The sequence below is a fragment of the Bactrocera latifrons genome, unplaced genomic scaffold (genome assembly GCF_001853355.1).
Source record: "Bactrocera latifrons isolate USDA-ARS-PBARC rearing strain unplaced genomic scaffold, ASM185335v1 scaffold_106, whole genome shotgun sequence".
NCBI lineage: Eukaryota > Metazoa > Arthropoda > Insecta > Diptera > Tephritidae > Bactrocera > Bactrocera latifrons.
The window spans coordinates 849,579-868,325 of record NW_017534475.1 but is presented as its reverse complement, the minus strand read 5'-3'; the positions used below and the strand labels follow the sequence as shown (position 1 = coordinate 868,325).

Here is an 18,747-nt window from a genome sequence, read left to right as displayed (position 1 = left end):
ATACGCAGTGGAGTTACCATACTTAATTACATATGTAGCACTACAGCTATGTTATTAACCATCGAAATATTTTAGTTGCCTTGAAACTTCTTAAAAGGCAGTATTCGGTAATCGACTTCAACAAGTGGAATAATAAAATTAATTAAATGAAAAATAACAAAGCAATATGTTTCCCAGTCTCAATGTGTCAATTTGAGTGCCAAAGATGACAAGACAGACACGTTAATTCAATAATTTTTCAGTTTCAAAAGGCATAAAATAAAAATATATTTAAAAATTGTACTTCAGTCACAGCTGAGTATAAATAATAGAGAATATATTGATGACTTACTGCATTATCTCAATTTATCACACGAAGCACGCTGGTTGGCATAGAAATGGATTGAAAACATTCAATTAAATTACATAATGCTTCTTTTACAAATTATTTTTGCACAACAGTGTATGTGTTTGTTAATATCTAATGTATGTATATTCAGCAATTCACACACATACTGGCTTGCTTTCTTTTTCGAATTAAAATTTTTTAATTATTGAAAATTAATACACGTAACTTCAATATTCAAATACTGTAAATTGTCAATGATATTAAAGAGCTTTTATGGTAGTTTGTTAAGCACTTGGAAGCCGCTTTATCACATATCTTAAATAAGACTCTCAACCTTTGACATTTGCTTACAAATTAAAATTACGTAATACTCAGGATCAACGAACGAAAATGTTAGGTTGGAAATCAGTTTATGTGTGCATTTGATATATGTGGATGGCGTTTTACACCTTAAAGTATTTTCCTGGCTTTAGTAAATGTTGTTCCCTGTACCAACCATTGTTGTTACGTATACGCAGTGGAGCATGTAAACTGATGAATATTTTGGAGTATGTATGACTTCCAAGCAATATACCATTGAAAATGAGTATTTTATAAATTAAAGTAAGTAAACCTAGTATTAGCCACAAAACGTTCACAAAGGCCTGCCAGCCCAACAAATCTCAACTATTTCAAGCATTAAAGTTATTTTTTTTTTTTTTCAATGTGAGCAGCTACTAATAGTATTTAAGAGCAGAAACGGAATTATATACAGATATGACATATAATATATAAATAAAATTATAAATGAACTATACAGTTGTCAAATAAATTATATATAGTTACGAAAGCGCACTTGCATGTTCATATACTTATATAAATGAAATGGAAATCAATAGCTAGCTTACCGAATAAATAACAGTAAACAAACATGTCCATAAGTAATGATTATTGCAACAGTAATTAAGAACAAACTTGCAAAATAAACGCTCAATGCATAGCAGAAGCTAGCCCTCGTAGGCATGGCAAACATAAGCAAATAAATATAACTTAAATATGTTGTGCGTTTGTATGCGTCAATTTCAATGTGGTCGACAAATGTAATAAACATTAAATATTTTAGAATAAACATGCAATTGTATTTTATTTCAGAAGTCATATGTATAGCGTAATATAGCGTAAGGGCAAATATAACGGAATGTATTGATGCACATGTTGGTGTTTATGTTTAGATAATACAGAATAAACAAAACAACAACTGCTCATTGAAAAATTTCGTCGAATGCATTCGCTTTCATTATACATTCGCGGGAAGTGGTAAAAATATTATTTTTTATGCGCTGTACTTTAAATATAGGTTTGCAGTATTGCAGTAATGGCATTAAATTTAGTTAGAAATTGCGCTTTCTGTTTGCTGTACCTTGAGCCACTCAATTGTTGAGAATGTTTTTTGCTCTAAAGTGAGGAAATATGAAGGAAAGTATGGTTTTAAATTTTTGAAATAAAATGCTTAGCTTATATAATCGTTCACATTTGGCTTTATTTGTTTAAAATTTCTATAAAGCTCGCCCTAAAATAAACTAGTATAAAATGTTACTTTCAACTACAAATAATGTTACGTATACGCCGTGGAGTACTTTAATTGAATATATTGTTCTATGTGGCTGTGGCAGTTTCACACAATCCACAATTTCTATCTCGAATGTTGGCACTACTGTTTCATATTTCCGCGGCGACCGCAGTGTCATAGAAATTTCTGTCACAAATGTTCTGTTCGCTGTTTCTGATGAATTTCTGTGGCGTCTATAGTTCGCAACATTCCTATAGTTTCGATAACATTACTGCATTCCTTTCTGGGAAAAGTAACTATTATCGACAAAAACTCCAAAAAAGTCCAAAAATAGTTTTGAATGATCAAAAAGTGAAGTCTTTCGAGATACAGGCACATCGTATCATTTACGAATATTTGGGTGTGAGAAAGTTCTGTCCAAGGTGGGTCCCGTGCGAGCACACCTTTGACCGAAACCAAGTCACAAGTCAGTGAAAGTGATAGCAAAACTTCATCAATCGGCCTTCGACATTACGAACGCTACATTGATTACTATTGTCTGAATTTTGGCAACCGGTAATATTCTTCTGCCTGGCTGTCTTTTTCACAAACTGATTACGAGCGTCATCCAGCTAAACCAACCAGAATAGATATCAAATGCCTAAACTGAAGACTTCATGAGTTTTCCAACTTTACAAAGAACTGTCTCTGGCAGTCACAGTTTGAGCTATGAACGTTATGCAGCTGTTTCTCTTCTATTTAAATCTAAACCATTTAAAACCAGTTATATTTCAATATACATTTAATTTTTTCTTTAATATTTGTAAGCTACATACATACAATCAAAGGGCTTTTTGACTAACTGAAAGCGTAATAAAGTACAGTTAATTTACTAGTTTACAATAAAAGTAAAGCGTTGACACTAACACTAATATATATTAGAATTAATTATTTATACTTTATTAACTAAAATTATTTACTACAGCCAGTTCGTCATTCGTATTTATACATTAACCGATTTACTGGCATGCGCACACCATTTACTAACATAATCTACAAGCAACCGTTGCCCCAGCACCCGCACCATGGTATTTTACCACCAGTATGTGAACTGATGGAAATCTTGCGCCGATGCGAGCGCACACTGAACGAAGTTGATGACTCCCGCGACGATGCCGAACTATTCGAACCGTGTTCGGAATATGAAGTGCTATCCTGATGCGAGTGGTGACTGTGTGGCAGATTATTGCTCAGGAAGGACGATGTGTGCGGGTGATGATGATGATGATGGTGGTGATGGCCGGAAGTGCCGCTGACGCGCTGCACATTACTCGCTACGGTGCCATCAGAGTGGCGACGAGAACAGCGCGAGCGCCCTGTTAACGCTTCGACAGTAGCGCCCTCACCGGCATTGGTGCGTGTCGAGTCTTGGCTGGATTTACGTTGATGCGCCATCGCTATATTACTGCAGCTGCTATTTGTGTGGCGATGGTGCGCGTTGGCGGCATGCTTCGGCGACGTATTCGCCGAGAGCGATTGCGGTTGTGTGGGATCTGCAACGCCGTTATTCGGGCTCATCGTATTGCTGTTGCTACGGCGCCGCACGGAATGTGGTGAGTTGGGAGTGCTGTGACTGGTTTGCTTGAGATTACGCAGCGCCGGATTGAGCAGCACGGCCTGTAAATCTGTGCAGCTATCATTGGCTGGTTGACTCGTTGCGCTCGCTGTGTTGGTGTTGTTAGTATTGACATTTGCTGTGCCACCATCCTGTATACCGCTTAGATTTATTTGTGCTTGAGATCGAACTAATTGCGTATTGTTCACCGGATCTGGTGAGTCCGGCGTACTTGAATCACCACACACGATTGAAACGCGACGCGCTTTCCGACGCGCCGCTTCTGTAGCGAGTGCCTAAATCAGAAGAAACAAGTAAAATTTATTGAAATATCTGACTTTGTAATTACAACAGCGCACACTTACCTCATTTGCAGCATCAGCAGTACTGGTCTCACTTAACGCCGTTGCACCTGCCGCATTCAACTCCGCGTCCAATGAATGCGTCATTGCAGCGCGATATTGCGCACGCTTAGCCGCCGCGTTCGCCACCGCGGCATACAGTTGACTTTTATTGGGCGCAAAACCGAGCGTCATCGGCTTGATAAGCTGCGCTCCTGCTGTTTCATCTGTAGGCGGTTGTGGTATTGCCACAGGCGTGGCGCGCGCTACACCTGCGCAGCGTATATTTAAAGGTGACGGAAATCCACGCGCTGGCGGCGTCGGTGGCTGCGCCTGCTTAGCTACGCCAGCGACAGGCGGCAACGGTGGTCGCTGCATATTTGCAACACTCGTAGGTGGCAGCTCCAGGCACGCCTCATTATTCAGCTGATCAAAGCCAATATATGTGCGCTTATCTGGGAACGGCACCATAGCGTCGGGTATATGYGGCGATGGACTGTCTGTATGCTCGCGCTCTAATGAACGCGTACAGCGGTGGTTGCCTTTGCCATTGCTGCTGTAGGATGTTTGTGTGGCAGTCGCTGTTGTAATGGCGCTAGTAGCTGCTGTATTGGCAGCAACTGTCATTTGATTCGCGCCATCATATTGTAGTGTTAAATTCATTTCTGAGCGGTACGGTTTCTTATTTCTGTCTTCCTGCTCCAGCGGTTTGTTGATGGCGTTGTCATTCTCCCTGCATTTGTCCAGTTGAATAGCTAAGATATCCTCCGATATGGCTTGGATATCATTGAGTATGGTTTCCAGGTTTACGGACTCCGTCTAGTGCACGGTACAATTAGTTTTGTTATTAAATTAGTTTAGTCAGATTTGCTCTATTATAAGCATGTTATAAGGCACTAAAAACTTTTTAAATGTGTGTGGAGATATTACTTCGTGAAAGGATTAGATATGTGTTTTCTACACTACGTGTAAATGCATTTCAAAGGCATTTCACATGAATATTTGCCAAAAACATGGACCATTAATTTAACATTATATTCGGGAATAGTGCGGTTAGAGTGTAGTTGCCAGATTTCGAATCATATTGAATTGTGGAAATCCTCCAAAAGCATTGTATCTTCCATTTACAGTTGTGAACAGAGTTGCATCGTACATAAGTCCAGAGTTGTTTTAATGCTTTATGCAGGACACCAAGACCAACGCTTTGTTAATGTTCGAATAAGTTAGACTTTGGAATTAAGTCCGGAGTATACGAAAAGCAAGCGAAACTGTACAAAGTGTACCATGAGTTATAAAATTGTGCAATAATTTCAAGAGATTTTGGAAAGTAGAGTAGGCTAACAATTTTTGGCTCAGAAAGTTCATATCTTATAATCGAATCTTGCAATTTTTAAGGTTATGGACATAAATAATTGATGAGATGTCAAGAGTCTATGCTTGGCATTTTCTATATACATAAATTTTTACAATTTTCGAACAAAGTAAAATTAATCGAAATACGTAATTTTGTGAAACAACATAATTTTTATATAATATATAATTTTTTCACCTAATAGTCGAAATAAACATCTCAAATACAATACCCTAACTAGGCACAAATTAAGATATAAAATTGTAATTTGGTATAGGGAATTGCAGTAACAAGGAACATCTACATATAAACCAAAAAAATTGAAAAAAAAATGGGCGTGGAACCGCACTCTAATAGGTTTAAGGCACATATGTATCTTTTAAACGACCAAAGCTACAACAACGAAATTTTCTCAGGACAAGTCCTTTAAGCATATCGGCCGATTCGCAAAAATTAACGAAATTGGGTGATAATCTCGCCCACTCATCATAAACGGTTATATATAAAATACTTCCGAGACATAAAATTTTACACGCAAGACCATAGGAGAGGGTTTTATAGTAACCAGCATCAAATTTAGACTATGGGTGTGCCACCATTCACATAATGTGAAAAACTATAACGCAGAATATGTGGACCCCAGTTGTTATTACGAATTTTTATCGAACATATCGGTCAATCTGAGATATGTTACAGAAATTCCGAAAGAATCCTTTGAAAAAGTAGACCGATAAGGACAGCAAACGATGACATATTTTATCTCGCTCTTTTGCCTTTTTTCTTCTGTAAGGTTTACCATTTTATTATGGTAATATATACGATCCAACAATAAGTCGACAATATTAGAACTTACTAAAGCGAAACTCCGAGTCCGAGTCAGGCCTTAAGAGCGCTACAGCCAGTTTTTAGTCATCATAATCATCCTGATCCCGCAGGCACAATACAAGATCCTCACGTGCGAGTGAGACAAAGAAGTACCCATAGTATCGATAATATTGTTGCCGCTAGCGCATCAATTGAGCAAGACCCTAATCACTCCTTCAAGAGTTGGACATCTCTTTGATATCGTTGTGGCGAATTTTGCGAAACGATCTGGACCTACATCCTTACAAGATGAAATTGACGCAAGCACTGAAGCCGCTTGACTACCAGAACCGTCGCATGATCGTCAATTGAGCTGAGCAACAAACTTGAAAATGATTCGGATTTTCATCGAAAAATCATCTTCAGCGATTAGGCTCATTTCTGGCAAAATGGCTTCGTCAATAAGCAAAATTTGCATTACTGATCAGACAGCAATCCAATTGTACTTCATGACTCACCATTGCATCACGAAAAATTACGGTTTGGTGCGGTTTATGGGCCGCCAGCGCCGTTGGGTCGTACTTTTACCGTGATTATCAAGACCGACACGTTACTGTAAATAAGAATTGCTACCGCTCAAAGATAACCGAACATTTTTGGCACAGATAAAATGATATGGACTTGGACAATAGGTGGTTTCAACAGGACGGCGCCACAAGCCACACAGCCAATATAAAAATCGATTTTTTTGAAATCAAGTTTGGTGAAGTTGTTATCTCACGAAATGGCCCAGTCAATTGCCCGCCTCGGTCGTGCGATTTGACACCGTATGATTATTTCCATATGGTCTATGCCAACAAGCCAGCAACGGTTGATGAACTTCTTACGAATATCGAACGTGAAATTTCCTCAGTACCGGGCGATTTGTGCTTGAAATGCATCTGGATTCCTAAAAATCGTCCTTATTGAAAAACCCGTTAGTATGCCCGTATGTCGAAAAAGGATTGAATTGCAAATTCGCAAAATTTTATAAATAAAATTTTCCAACATCTGAAGATACATATTTGCTGCTTTGATCCTGGTAAGTTGCAAGAGTATGAACTATTCGGTTACACTCGAACTTAGCACTTCCTTATTTGTTGTCTTAAGCTTTTTCTACAACTATAACATCTAACAACAAGTAAACAAAAGTTGGGGTTAATGGCTGCAAGAAGCATAACAAGAGATACACACTAAAATGTAAACCAACACTACGCGAAAACACTGCGCTACCCACTACATACAACAACCAACACCCATAGCATTCGAAAGGAGTTTGGTCTAATGGTCACCTGGCTTTGACTATCCACCAGAATTGCTTTTGACATCGATGTTGGTGTCGACTGCGGTAACGGTGAGTGTACTGGCGTTGCAGTCGCACTACTATGATTCGATGTTGTTGGTGTTAGGCGTTTATTGGTGTTAATGGCGGCCGCCATTAGCGGTTTGGTCACGGCCGGTGCAATTAAAAGATTTTTACAGCGTTTTTGTGCGGTAGCATAAATGGGTTCGCTTAATTTTGTTATTACAGCATTTGGCTGTGCGACGAAAACAGTCGGCAATGCGGCGAGCGATTGCAGCGCCGACAATTTCGGCATAGCCTGAAGCGGCGCTTGTAGCTTTTGTGGCGTGTTAATTAATGCCGCGGTCGAAGCGTGCGTGTTAAGCGGGATATCGGCGACAATTGCCGCATCCTCACCGCAGGCGGCAGCAGCATCAACACCGGCGGCAACCTCATCAGCATCGTCCACGGTCACTGTGATGGTGATCAACGCTGACTGCTGCTGTGCAGGTGGTGACTGCAGTTCTGCATATTGCCGTTGTGGCAGCCGCTGGTGCTGCTGCTGATGCTGATGCGTGTGCTGATGTGGCTGCAAATATTGCTGTTGCGGCGCCAACAGCTGTTGTTGTTGGCGTTGCACGCGTGCGCGATGTTGTGGACTTACTTGGGAGGAGCTACCGCGCTGTGGTATTGGTGGTGGCACTGCGTTGTCGGCGCCCGCCGCCATCAACGCCTGGTGCTGATAGGGTGAGGCCAAGCCGTTGTGTACATAAAGGTCGGGCGGCTCACAATTATGACAGCCGTTGCTTTCTGCATCTGCAGCTAAGGGCGTAGGCGTTGATATTGGTGTAGACTCCGCAGGCACATTGGCATCACCTGTCAGTGCTTTATTAGCTAAAGTTGTATTGATTTTCAGCCGTGGCTTTAGTGGCGCAAAGAAATGTCTTGGACTGTTAAGCGTTGATAACGCATTCGTTGGCGTCGTTGTAATTGTAACTGTCTCTATAGCAGTCGCATTCGATTGTTGCGCGCTCGGCGCAGACACGGTGAGACTTGAGGGGTTCACCGTCGAATCATTACTCGCCGGTGGCGCCACTATTGTTGGCACAAATGTGGTTAACAGTTGAGGTGGCGCTAGTCTCTGTTGCTGTTGTTGCGTAGAATTCTGCGTTAGCGATGTGGCAATTTGCAGTGCCGGCGGCGAAGCGCCTGTTGAAATCTTTCTATGCGCGAAAGGCGATTGCAGCTTGTAGTCCCAGCCATTGGTGTGGCGCATTAATTTCGACGTGGGCGAGCTCGTATTGGGCGTATTACCTGAAAAAGTATTAAGCACAGTGTAATTAGTGTACCGCTGTTGTCAGACAATTTCAATGCTCACGCACCTATATTAGAGCCCATATGATCTTGCAACACATTCTCGAAATAAGATAGGGGGGGCACAACCGCCTGCAGGTCATTCAGCTGATTGGCCACCTGTTCGATGGGCGTCAAAGGTGTCAACGGCCCAACTAAGCTGGGCAATGTCATCTGCGAGCCACCGCCGTCGGACGTGTATATATGCAGCAGCTCATTGTGCGGCACATGTGTATGCTGGTCGGCATTACTCAGCGTTTCCTCCGACACAACGGACAAATGATCGAATGCCTGATGTAAATTTGGCACACTTTCTGAATTAGCACCCGCTGATTTAACCACAAAATTGCCCATATCTGAGCGCGTTGCTGTCTTTGTGGTGGGCGTATCAGGCGCGAACTCAATAATCGGCTGCTTTGTCGCCAGCTGGGGACAGCTGCCGCCCGTGCAGCATTCATCACTGCATTGGTCATCGTTGCCTTTACAGGTATCACAGGAATCTGAATCCTGCATGAAGAGAGAGAGTGAAATGAAGGTAGAGTATGTAATTATGATAACAATATTTTTGATTTATTGATTTTTTGTGACTCACATCACTGTTGCAGTTACTGTCACAGATGTGCCCACTACCGCGCCCGCCGCCACTACAAACGCTATGCCGCGCGTTGCAAGCATGATCGTGATCCAAAAGCTTCGCCTTGAAGCGCTTGTTCAAGCGATCGCACTCATCGCGTAACGTCCAAATCTCGCGGCGCAGCTGCTCATTCTCTCTACGCAAACGTTTGATGTCCGATTGCCCTGAAAGTGTGAAAAATTAATGACATTACAATTAATTTAGTTACAAATTAAGCAAAAATAATTTTCACTTGTTAATTCGTTATGAGAAATGTACGAATGAGCGAGTATATTAACTTTTATGATGGCCATTAATGCCGTTAATAATATTTTTGAAGGCAGCTTTGTGATGCACAGGAAAACCCCAATTTGTGTACTTATAAAAATAAACGTCAGCATGTTAAGTAATATATTTATATATTCTTGCGTACAACCGTATGTGTGTATGTGTGAGAATTTAAAATAGATGCCTTCAGTGCCAGCTGCTTTTTCATGCTACTTGTGATTGTTGTATTATAATTATATAAATGTAGTAAAACATTTGTTTACTTTATGAATGTGCTAACTTCCAGCAATAATTGCAAATGTCTTGTTTGCTTAAAACATAAAAATATATTTCATAATATATAAAATTAACTGTTAATGTGGTGTCTGATTGGGAATAATGTCTTTTTCATTTATTTTCAGATAGAAATATAAAAATTTCACTTATTATAGCAAATGTTGATATTATCTGAGGTTGTGCGACATTAAATAATGTACCACAAATTTTGTTACAGAAAGTTAGACAGTCTGGCGAAAAATTTCAAACAAGTCACAAATTAGAAAAATTTCGGAAAATTTTCAAAACATGTTACAAATTATAAAAACAGAGTTATAACATCTTTCCGACTCATAATTTCTTTAACAAGCAACACCCTGTAAAACAGAGCGGCTGCTCTCATGCACAAGATTGGTTTGTAATCATATAACAGAGTCTTTATAGAATTCGTTGAAGCGATCTTTTGATATGAGGCAAGCATTGTGGTAAGAAATTGAATAAAAATGTATTCTATAAATAATAAAAATATTTTATTCTTGTCAACAAGTTCTAGAAATTTTGTTTTTCTTAACTTTAATTTTAATTCTGATAAATTTCTTTTTTGCTCCAGAAAACAATGATATGAGGTCTTAATATAAAAAATCATAATCTTATTCGGAATGCAACACTAATCTCACCTAAAATTTTCAAAATACCATAAAAATATATTCGATTGCTTAGTTTTAACTTTTGACTATTTCATCTTTTTTTTTTTAAATTGGTCCTTTTGCTAAGTTTACAAAATTTTCCCCCTAATTAATAGATAGATGTGTGACCAGATGATTTTAGCTGTCTCATTGTAATTGACACACCTCGTGCTTGCTCTATAGCGAATATAAGCGTGTTTCAGCGTCATTATCGAGAAAAAGTTATAAAATATTAATTCGTTACGTATACGCACTGCCGCTTAATAGAAACCCTAATTTTTTGTCATGTTTACGCGTTTTTCTACAATTTGAAAGTAGATAAAGATTAAGCTAAGCGCAATATATTACATAATTTGTCAGTATAATAATAAAGTTGTATCACATAAGCAGCCACAAATTTTGTATTATCTAATAAAAATACGGTGGTTAGTTTATTTTAAGGATAGAAAGTTTTCCTGTAGACATTTTAAAAAATACTACTGTGGACAAAAAATAGTAAGACTTCTCAATTTAAATTTCGCATTTGGCGATTTTTACGATCAGTGAAATTATTCAACAAAAAAACATTCATAATGTTGGAAAAGACCTTTGGTGATAATTGTTTGTCCCGCGCCAAGAACGCGTTTATCCACGTGAAGGATGGCCACCTACAACTACTGATGATCAACGCGTCAATAAAATTAAAGAATTTGTGCCTCGAAATCAACGATTACAGTCACAGATCTTACTGCAATCAATGGAGTATCGAAACAATGAGTGAAAACCATTTTGCAAGATCATTTGGGCTTAAGAAAAGTGAAAATACGATTGGTTCCAAAATCACTCCAATTTTTTCGAATACAGAGCGTCGCGTTTACGTCTGTGAAATAATTCTTTCCGACCACCGCAACATCGTGAAACAAATTATTACTGGCGCCGAGTCTTAGGTCTATACTTACGAGCCGGAAATAGACGTTCAGTCAGCCGAATATCGTACAAAGGTGAGCCAGAGTCGAAAAACCGCGTCAGAGTACGTCGAAAATCAAAGTTGACAGTTTTCCTTTTGGCACAAGTGTTTTGGGGCCAGTGGGAAATACTTTGAGGAAACCGACATGGATTTTGGAGGAGAAATGAAGGTAAAATTTTATACAAAAATTATGAAAAAAGTCTTACTATTTCTTGATCATAATATAACTTAGTTGAATAATTATTTAAGGACCTTAATTTTTTAACAGATTATTTTTATCCTTAAAATGTTTGTCTAATAAAAATGGTAGGTTGATTGCCAAGTCATGAAAAATACAGCAATTAACCATATCGGGACCAACTCGGTCCGTTTTTTCTTTTTTACATTTTGACTAAACCAATGGAAAAATTGAAATAAATTATGACACAATTTTGTGATATATTCAGTTGAGAAATGGAATACTGAAGTGATTTTTTGTGGTACAATTTCGTTATTTTTTAAGACTAAATTTCCCTGAAATCTCTTATAATGAAGTATGGAGGATACTAGGGTGCCTTTTAGGCAAAAATAAGACCGAAACTTGACTTCGATGAATTGACTTAGTAAATATGTATACTGAATATAGCATACAACTACAATAAAAGTCGGATTTCGTCAAATTTGTCCCATTTGCCCATAAAATGATCTCTACATATGTTAATGATTTATCAGATTTTTTTATAAAGGCTGTACGATTCCATTTCTTTTCTATCACAATGTTTTTATTATTACTATTATTTGCATTATATTATTATTACTATTATTATTTTTATTATTATTATTATTATTATTATCATTATTTTTTTTATTATTAAAATTATTATTATTTTCTTTTATATCAGCATTAAAAACAAAATAGTTTTCGTGAATACCGCAACTATTGTTTATTGCAGTTTATTAAGTGCTGACATAATATGCTCAAATATTTTTACAACTGACGACAATTTGACGACCTTCACAGTAAATGCGGTATATTATGCGACATTAATTAGTGCATGACTAGAGCTGACAAGTTCAGATAAAAATAAATACAATTAGCTAGATGCACATTAGAACACACACAAACATAATATTATGATTTAAATGACACTAGCAAATACTCAATGTTTTATTGGAAGGATTTTTTGCTTTGCAATCCATTATTTTTAACTGACAGCAACAACAATAACAAACAGCTGAGGCACCACAACATTAAAGTAGATAGCGTCTTCTTTTCAAAATCATTTGTCGAAGGAATTCGCAAAACAAAATTGCACAGGCGTACACACACACACACTTGTATACTTCTCCGTTAATTATGTGAAAATTGCACAACACAACAACACTAAACTCATAATGCGAATGATGGCAAAAAAAAATAACACAAAGCAATTTTAAAATTACTAAAATTTTTTTGCAAATGCAGTCAACTGTCAATCGGTTCCCGCTTATTGAAATACCGTTAAATTGGCTATAATTAATAGAATATTAGTATGTATCAACGTATATGTATATTTAAGAATAAAACACACGTGCCGCTTGCGTTGGCTTGTTCGTTCGTTCGAACATATTTAAAAAGTCAACGCTGACTGGTTGGACATTTTGCAGATTTGCCCAAAATTTCAGAAAATTCAATGAAATCACAAAAATTCATATGCTTTAATATTTGGCGTTCACTTGTATTCGTATGCATTACAGATACACAGACGAATGCGAAAATATATTTATGTATGTGTGTATTGGTATACACACGGTGGGAAATGAAAGCACTAGTTGCAAAAGTCACTAGTTAAGAAGTGTTTTTCCGGATCATAAGCAGGTAATTTTATGTTAATTTCATGAAAAAAGGCTGCTTACAAGCTAAAAAAATAAAACCAAAAACTCGGTATTTGAGATTTTCACATACATTTTGGGGTTATGTGACAGAGTTTATATACAAAAGCTATAAGTTTTTCATTACCTACAATATTACCATATATATTTTTGACTATAAAACTCGTAGTTTTGCCGCAAATCGAAACAAACCACACTACATCTCTTCCTTTTAACAAACTCAGATCACCAGTAAATTACTTTTGCTTCAATGTTGTCATCTATCGTTTCTGATGGTTTTCATCGTATTATGATTTTCTTTTTGTTTTCAAAAATTATCTTCCCTTGTCTAAATTGAATTTTAGGCTAAAGTAAACACGATGCGTTATTGATTCGCTATTTTGGAAACTTTACAGAAATTTCTGGTAACGCTTTATACAGTCATTAACCAAGTAATTAACCAGTAATTTAACCGATATTTGGCTTACATGGTGTCTATGAATGATATAGATAACTTAGTGTTAATAATTCATTTATGTCTTCAGAGGGTAATAACCCCTTTTATATTACAAACGAACTAGTTTGAAAACAAAACCGCGTACAATTCCCTACTCACGAGACACATAGTATATATTTGTATATGTGATCGTGAGCATTTGTGGACTGGCGAAATTAAAATTTTTCAAAAACGTCGACGGCAATTATGACACTGACAATACGCAAAAGATAAACACAATGAAAATCTGTCTGAGAGCACACACGAAAAAAAGTAATTAAAATGTTGAGCAAATATGTAGTTACCGTTCTTGTGAGAGAACGTGCCATTTGCAGGAGCGCAGGAGCTGAAAGGCTACCCTAGAAATAATACTTTTCTCAATACTGAGCATGTAGGCGATCTTTAGAGAGCTCAGAGCGGTATCGATCTACTCAGCCGAGCGCCTAAATTGAGTAGTTTCTCTACAAGAGCTTTGCTGAAACAGTACAATTTCATTTTATTTTCGACTGAATCACAACATTAAAACTTGTGCAAATGGTAGCAAATAAATTGGTGTGCGAAAAAAGTTGAGTTGAAAAATAAGATTAATTTTTTATACATCATTCTGTGGTTTGTTTACATTTATGCATTTTTTTTCCTTTTTAGCTGTCTTGCGATCTGCCAAAACACGTAGCACGATTAATGATTTCGTTTCGGGCCTGCTGGTGTGGGTAGATAAAAACACTTTCACATACATATACATATACATACTCTTATATGCGTTTAAAGCATTGTAAATAAATAAGCTTGTTATTCAGACTAAAAAATGCGAGCGTGTTAGTTTAAGGAATTTTTTTTATTATTTTTGTTTTTATTTTTTTACTTTCATGCTCGCTCTTTTCCAGGTGCGTATGGTTCGACATTCGCACATCTGGCTGCTTTTGTCTGGATCAGGAGGGTGTAAACTGCTTAGAAGAACTCGAGGAGATACCCAGAAGGAAAGAAGTGCGTTTAACGCCAAACCGAATATTCGCTAAAAATATGTGTCAATTGTCTTTTGAGTGATCGAACTTTTAAAAACTCTTCAATTAATATTTATTTTATTTCCGGTTATTTAAACTAGTGAAAAGGAGGAGATGCATACTCGGTATCACAGTCATTTTATATGTTGAAGCATCATACGATCAGGCAGGCTTACCCAAACGTTGCTTCAGCAAGAAGTCATGTTTTTTTTTTTTACGTTGAAGCTCTCCAGAGACTCAAACGAAGAGTCTATCGGGTCTAACAAGGCATCGAAGGCGTTTGGCTTATACCGCCTTTCTTTTGAACAGCTACCTAACCAACACCTGTGTCCCAACGCTCCCGCAGACGCCCTACACCCCAGATGTGGCCCCGGACTTTTTTGTTTCCATGCTTGAAAAGGCCGATGAAAGGCATTTTCAGACGACAGAGGGCATTCAGGCAGCATGCACCTCGGCTCCCAAGGCTTTTCCGGAGAATGCCTTCAGTGTGTGGAAATTGTGTTGTCAGCGTTGGATCGACGAAGAAGGAGCTTCTTTTGAAAGTTTTTAAAAAATTGTAACGATTAGTTTAATAAATTTTTTTTAAATCAAATCAGTCCTAATACTTTCCGGACAAGCCCTAACTAACTAGTTAACTGATTCATAGAGACCCATGCGGGAAGGCTAAACATCTCTCAATATACCAAAGTTGCTTGAAAAAATAGCAGACTGACATTATTAGAAACAATGCAATTTAGTTGGAATATAAATTAATCCCCATAATGAATTTGCGATTGACTCAGTTGAATAGTTTGTGAATGCAAGAGGTTTTATATCGATTCTAAAACAGTCACTTAGTGACACTTAATAATACGGATCGCAAAAATCAAGCTTAAAATACAACCGTACCTAGTCTGGTTGAATTCGCTTCTAGAAACACAAAAAGCAAACTAAAAATGGTATTTTAGAAAGTGTAGAAGGGAACTATATTCAGCATTTCCTGCAGGCTTGCTTGACTAAAGTATAAGTAGAAACGTCAACAGCTGGTCCGCTATTAATAAATTAATTTTGAATGGACACTATAAGAGACTCGAAAGAACAAGTGCTGACAGCTTTATCTTCAATGTGAACAGCTTTTTCAATAATACATATTATACTTGATTTTCCTAATATTCTCAGACAGTTTTTGACGCGTTGTCAGCTTCTGGTTTGCTTCTAAACAGACAGATATATTTGATAATTACTTTAACTTTCTTTGCAGCCTTTTCAATATTATTTTTGTGTCTGTTTTATACAGAATACTTTTTCATCTCATTTCGTTTACTTATTAAATTTACGTCTGTAAATTAAAAAAAAAAAGAAAAGAAATCGCAAAATCACATTTCAGCGCATGTGGCTTCCACATGTCAGTTCGGAAATAGTGTTCTGTCAAAAGCGATTTTTAGTTTTTACGAGAAGCATTTGTGCTGCAATAAATTGGTTTATGTCAAATAAATAAGCATAACTCGTTGGTATTTACCTCTTTCGACCTCAGCATTTATATTGATGGTACGCAGCCTTAGTTCCTCATTCTCATAGATCATGCCACGTGATGACTTTCGATCCAATCTGTAAATGTGCATTCGAAAGATGAGCATTAATGATGGCTTCGTGCAATTAAAAGTTTTACAAATGTTTGTGCATAATATAAATTATTATTACTAAATTGTAGGTGTGTCGTAAAATATGTTAAATTACGCTAAGCACAACAACCAAACACGCTTACGAAGAATAGCGATCCCAAACAGTCCGTTGCCGCCACATACGCATAATGACAGCGTCCCATATCACATAGTATTCTTAAATTGTAAATCTATGACAAGACTTTCAACTTGCCATTTCCAATATAAAGTGCTTTGCGCTTTTCAGAATTTAATTTAAACATATATAATTTATTGCTATTTGTGTAGATGTTATGAAATCGTTTTCCCATCTAAATAACGGTACATCATAATATACATACATATATGGTAAGTCAATTAATTTGCATTGTGTCATGCTATGATGCATTCCACTGTCAATTATTTATGCAAACATTGTTTAACTAATTGGTTGTTTACTGTTGGTCGCTATTTTTCAGGCAATCGCTTTCGATAAATAACTGTTTTCTAAAGGACATAATGAAACCACTATTATAAATTAATTAAAGTTTTTCCATTGCATTTGTCTCGCTTAATTGTTATGACAATTTTTTAGAGTATTTATATACTCGCGTACATATATGCATACATGTATATGGCGTATGTAGGAAATGAGGCGACGAACTTGTACCGTCTAACAGAGGAATGATTGGGAATAATTGATGTAAACGCTTGCTATTTTCCTTTTAAATTTTCTTTATATTACTATTCGTGTTTCTGATAAGTATTTTCGATATTTTTGTAGCTCATATGGAGTTTATGATTCTTAAAAGAATGCTGAAAGGTAGAAGCAGAAATGTGTCCATTTAATTGATTAGTTGATAGTAATATATATGTATATTTACTTCCGATAATATATTGTAGACTCCGGAAATCGGAAAAAGCATGACAAAACTTCTTCTTTATTCAACAAGCTACCTTGTGCTGTGTTCGGATCGAAGAAGAGAGCTGCATTTGCAGACAAAAAAGAGAGAGGGCGAAAAGCGTGAATACGAAGCGCTTGACAAACTGGCCGACAGGGGTAATGCTGAAAAATTTTACGAAAATATGTGGCGACTAAAAGAAGGTTTCAAGACCGGAATACACACTCTTTTAGAACCCCCAGTAGTGATCTAGTGACTGATGCCCAGAGCATGGTAAAATTATAGAGGGAAAACTACTCTAGCCCTCTGAATGGCAGTGAAGACCTGCAGATGGTGAACCCAATTCATTAATCGATGACGATGGAGCAACCCTTCCATTGACCAACCATGAAAAAGTACAAATAGCAATTTCTCGTCTGAAGAACAACAAAGTGATGGCGGCCGATGGATTGCCGACCGAGCTATTCAAATACAGCGGCGAAGAACTGATATGGTCGAACTAGAGCATACCCGGCGATTGGAACTTAAGTGTGCTCTGCCCAATCCACAAAAAGGGAGACCCCACAATCTGAGCCAACTAGCATGGGATAAGCAACCTCAACATCGCGTCTAAGGTTCTATCAAGGGTACTGTGTTAAATATTAAAGTGCACCGTTAACAAACTGAATGGACAATATCAGTGTGGCTTTAGACCTAGAAAATCAATAACTGACCAGACATTCAACAAGCGTCAAATCTTGAAAAAGACCCGCGAGAAGAGAATCGGCACATACCACCTCTTTGGCGACTACAAAGCTGCTTTTGACAGCATGAATAGCAGCTACTTTTCTACAGTGATGTCTAAATTTGGTATCTCTACAATACTAATACGCCTGTACAAAGTGACGTTGAGCAATAACAAAAGCTGCGTCAGGAACGGGAAGGACTTCTCCGAGCCGTTCGATACCAAAGGAGGTTTCAGACAAAGCGACACCCTATCGTGTGACTTCTTCAATTCAATTTCAGTCAGACATAAAAACTATACTTGGTATGAGTTAACTGATTTCAGCAGCGCAACGAATAAATTGCAAACGTCTACTACAATTAGTGCTCTTAAGTGAATATTAGCAACCCGATAGATGGCACCACAAAATTTCACCAATTACAAAAAAAATTAATATCACAAATGTGTTAAAGAAGAATCTGTTTACATCCATACAACTGAAACCTCGCCCTGTTCATGCCTGTTGAACAGTATCTAAATAGAATACTGAAATTCAGTCATACTTGATTAAGTCCTGCAAAGGATCGGAGCTGCTTAATAACATTATATTACCAACGATATGAACACTTTATTATCACGTTAGGTTATAAAAATGGCAATTTTGTTATTCATAAACATTGTTGTTGTATTTATTTCTTGTTGTTACTTGCTCCAACACAATAGTGTTACTAATTAAGTTACAATCTCTTGTTTTTTTTTTTTTTTTT

At 37.3% G+C, this 18,747-nt stretch overlaps 1 protein-coding gene across 6 annotated transcripts in view; it reads right to left on the bottom strand.

The window, feature by feature from the left end:
• Window positions 1-2,710: 2,710 nt before the first annotated feature.
• LOC108970141 overlaps window positions 2,711-18,747 on the bottom strand; it is a 59,843-nt gene continuing 43,806 nt past the window's right edge. For 4 of the 6 annotated variants that reach the window (XM_018935318.1, XM_018935346.1, XM_018935336.1 and 1 more), the window contains 6 exons: window positions 16,255-16,343; window positions 9,234-9,439; window positions 8,671-9,148; window positions 7,299-8,602; window positions 3,837-4,631; window positions 2,711-3,767 (listed from right to left, as the gene is read on the bottom strand). In XM_018935318.1, the coding sequence (XP_018790863.1) occupies window positions 2,910-3,767; window positions 3,837-4,631; window positions 7,299-8,602; window positions 8,671-9,148; window positions 9,234-9,439; window positions 16,255-16,343 (3,730 nt within the window). In that variant the 3' untranslated portion in view covers window positions 2,711-2,909. The remainder of the gene's footprint in view (window positions 3,768-3,836; window positions 4,632-7,298; window positions 8,603-8,670; window positions 9,149-9,233; window positions 9,440-16,254; window positions 16,344-18,747) is intronic. The other 2 variants (XM_018935354.1, XM_018935361.1) reach the window with 1 other exon arrangement.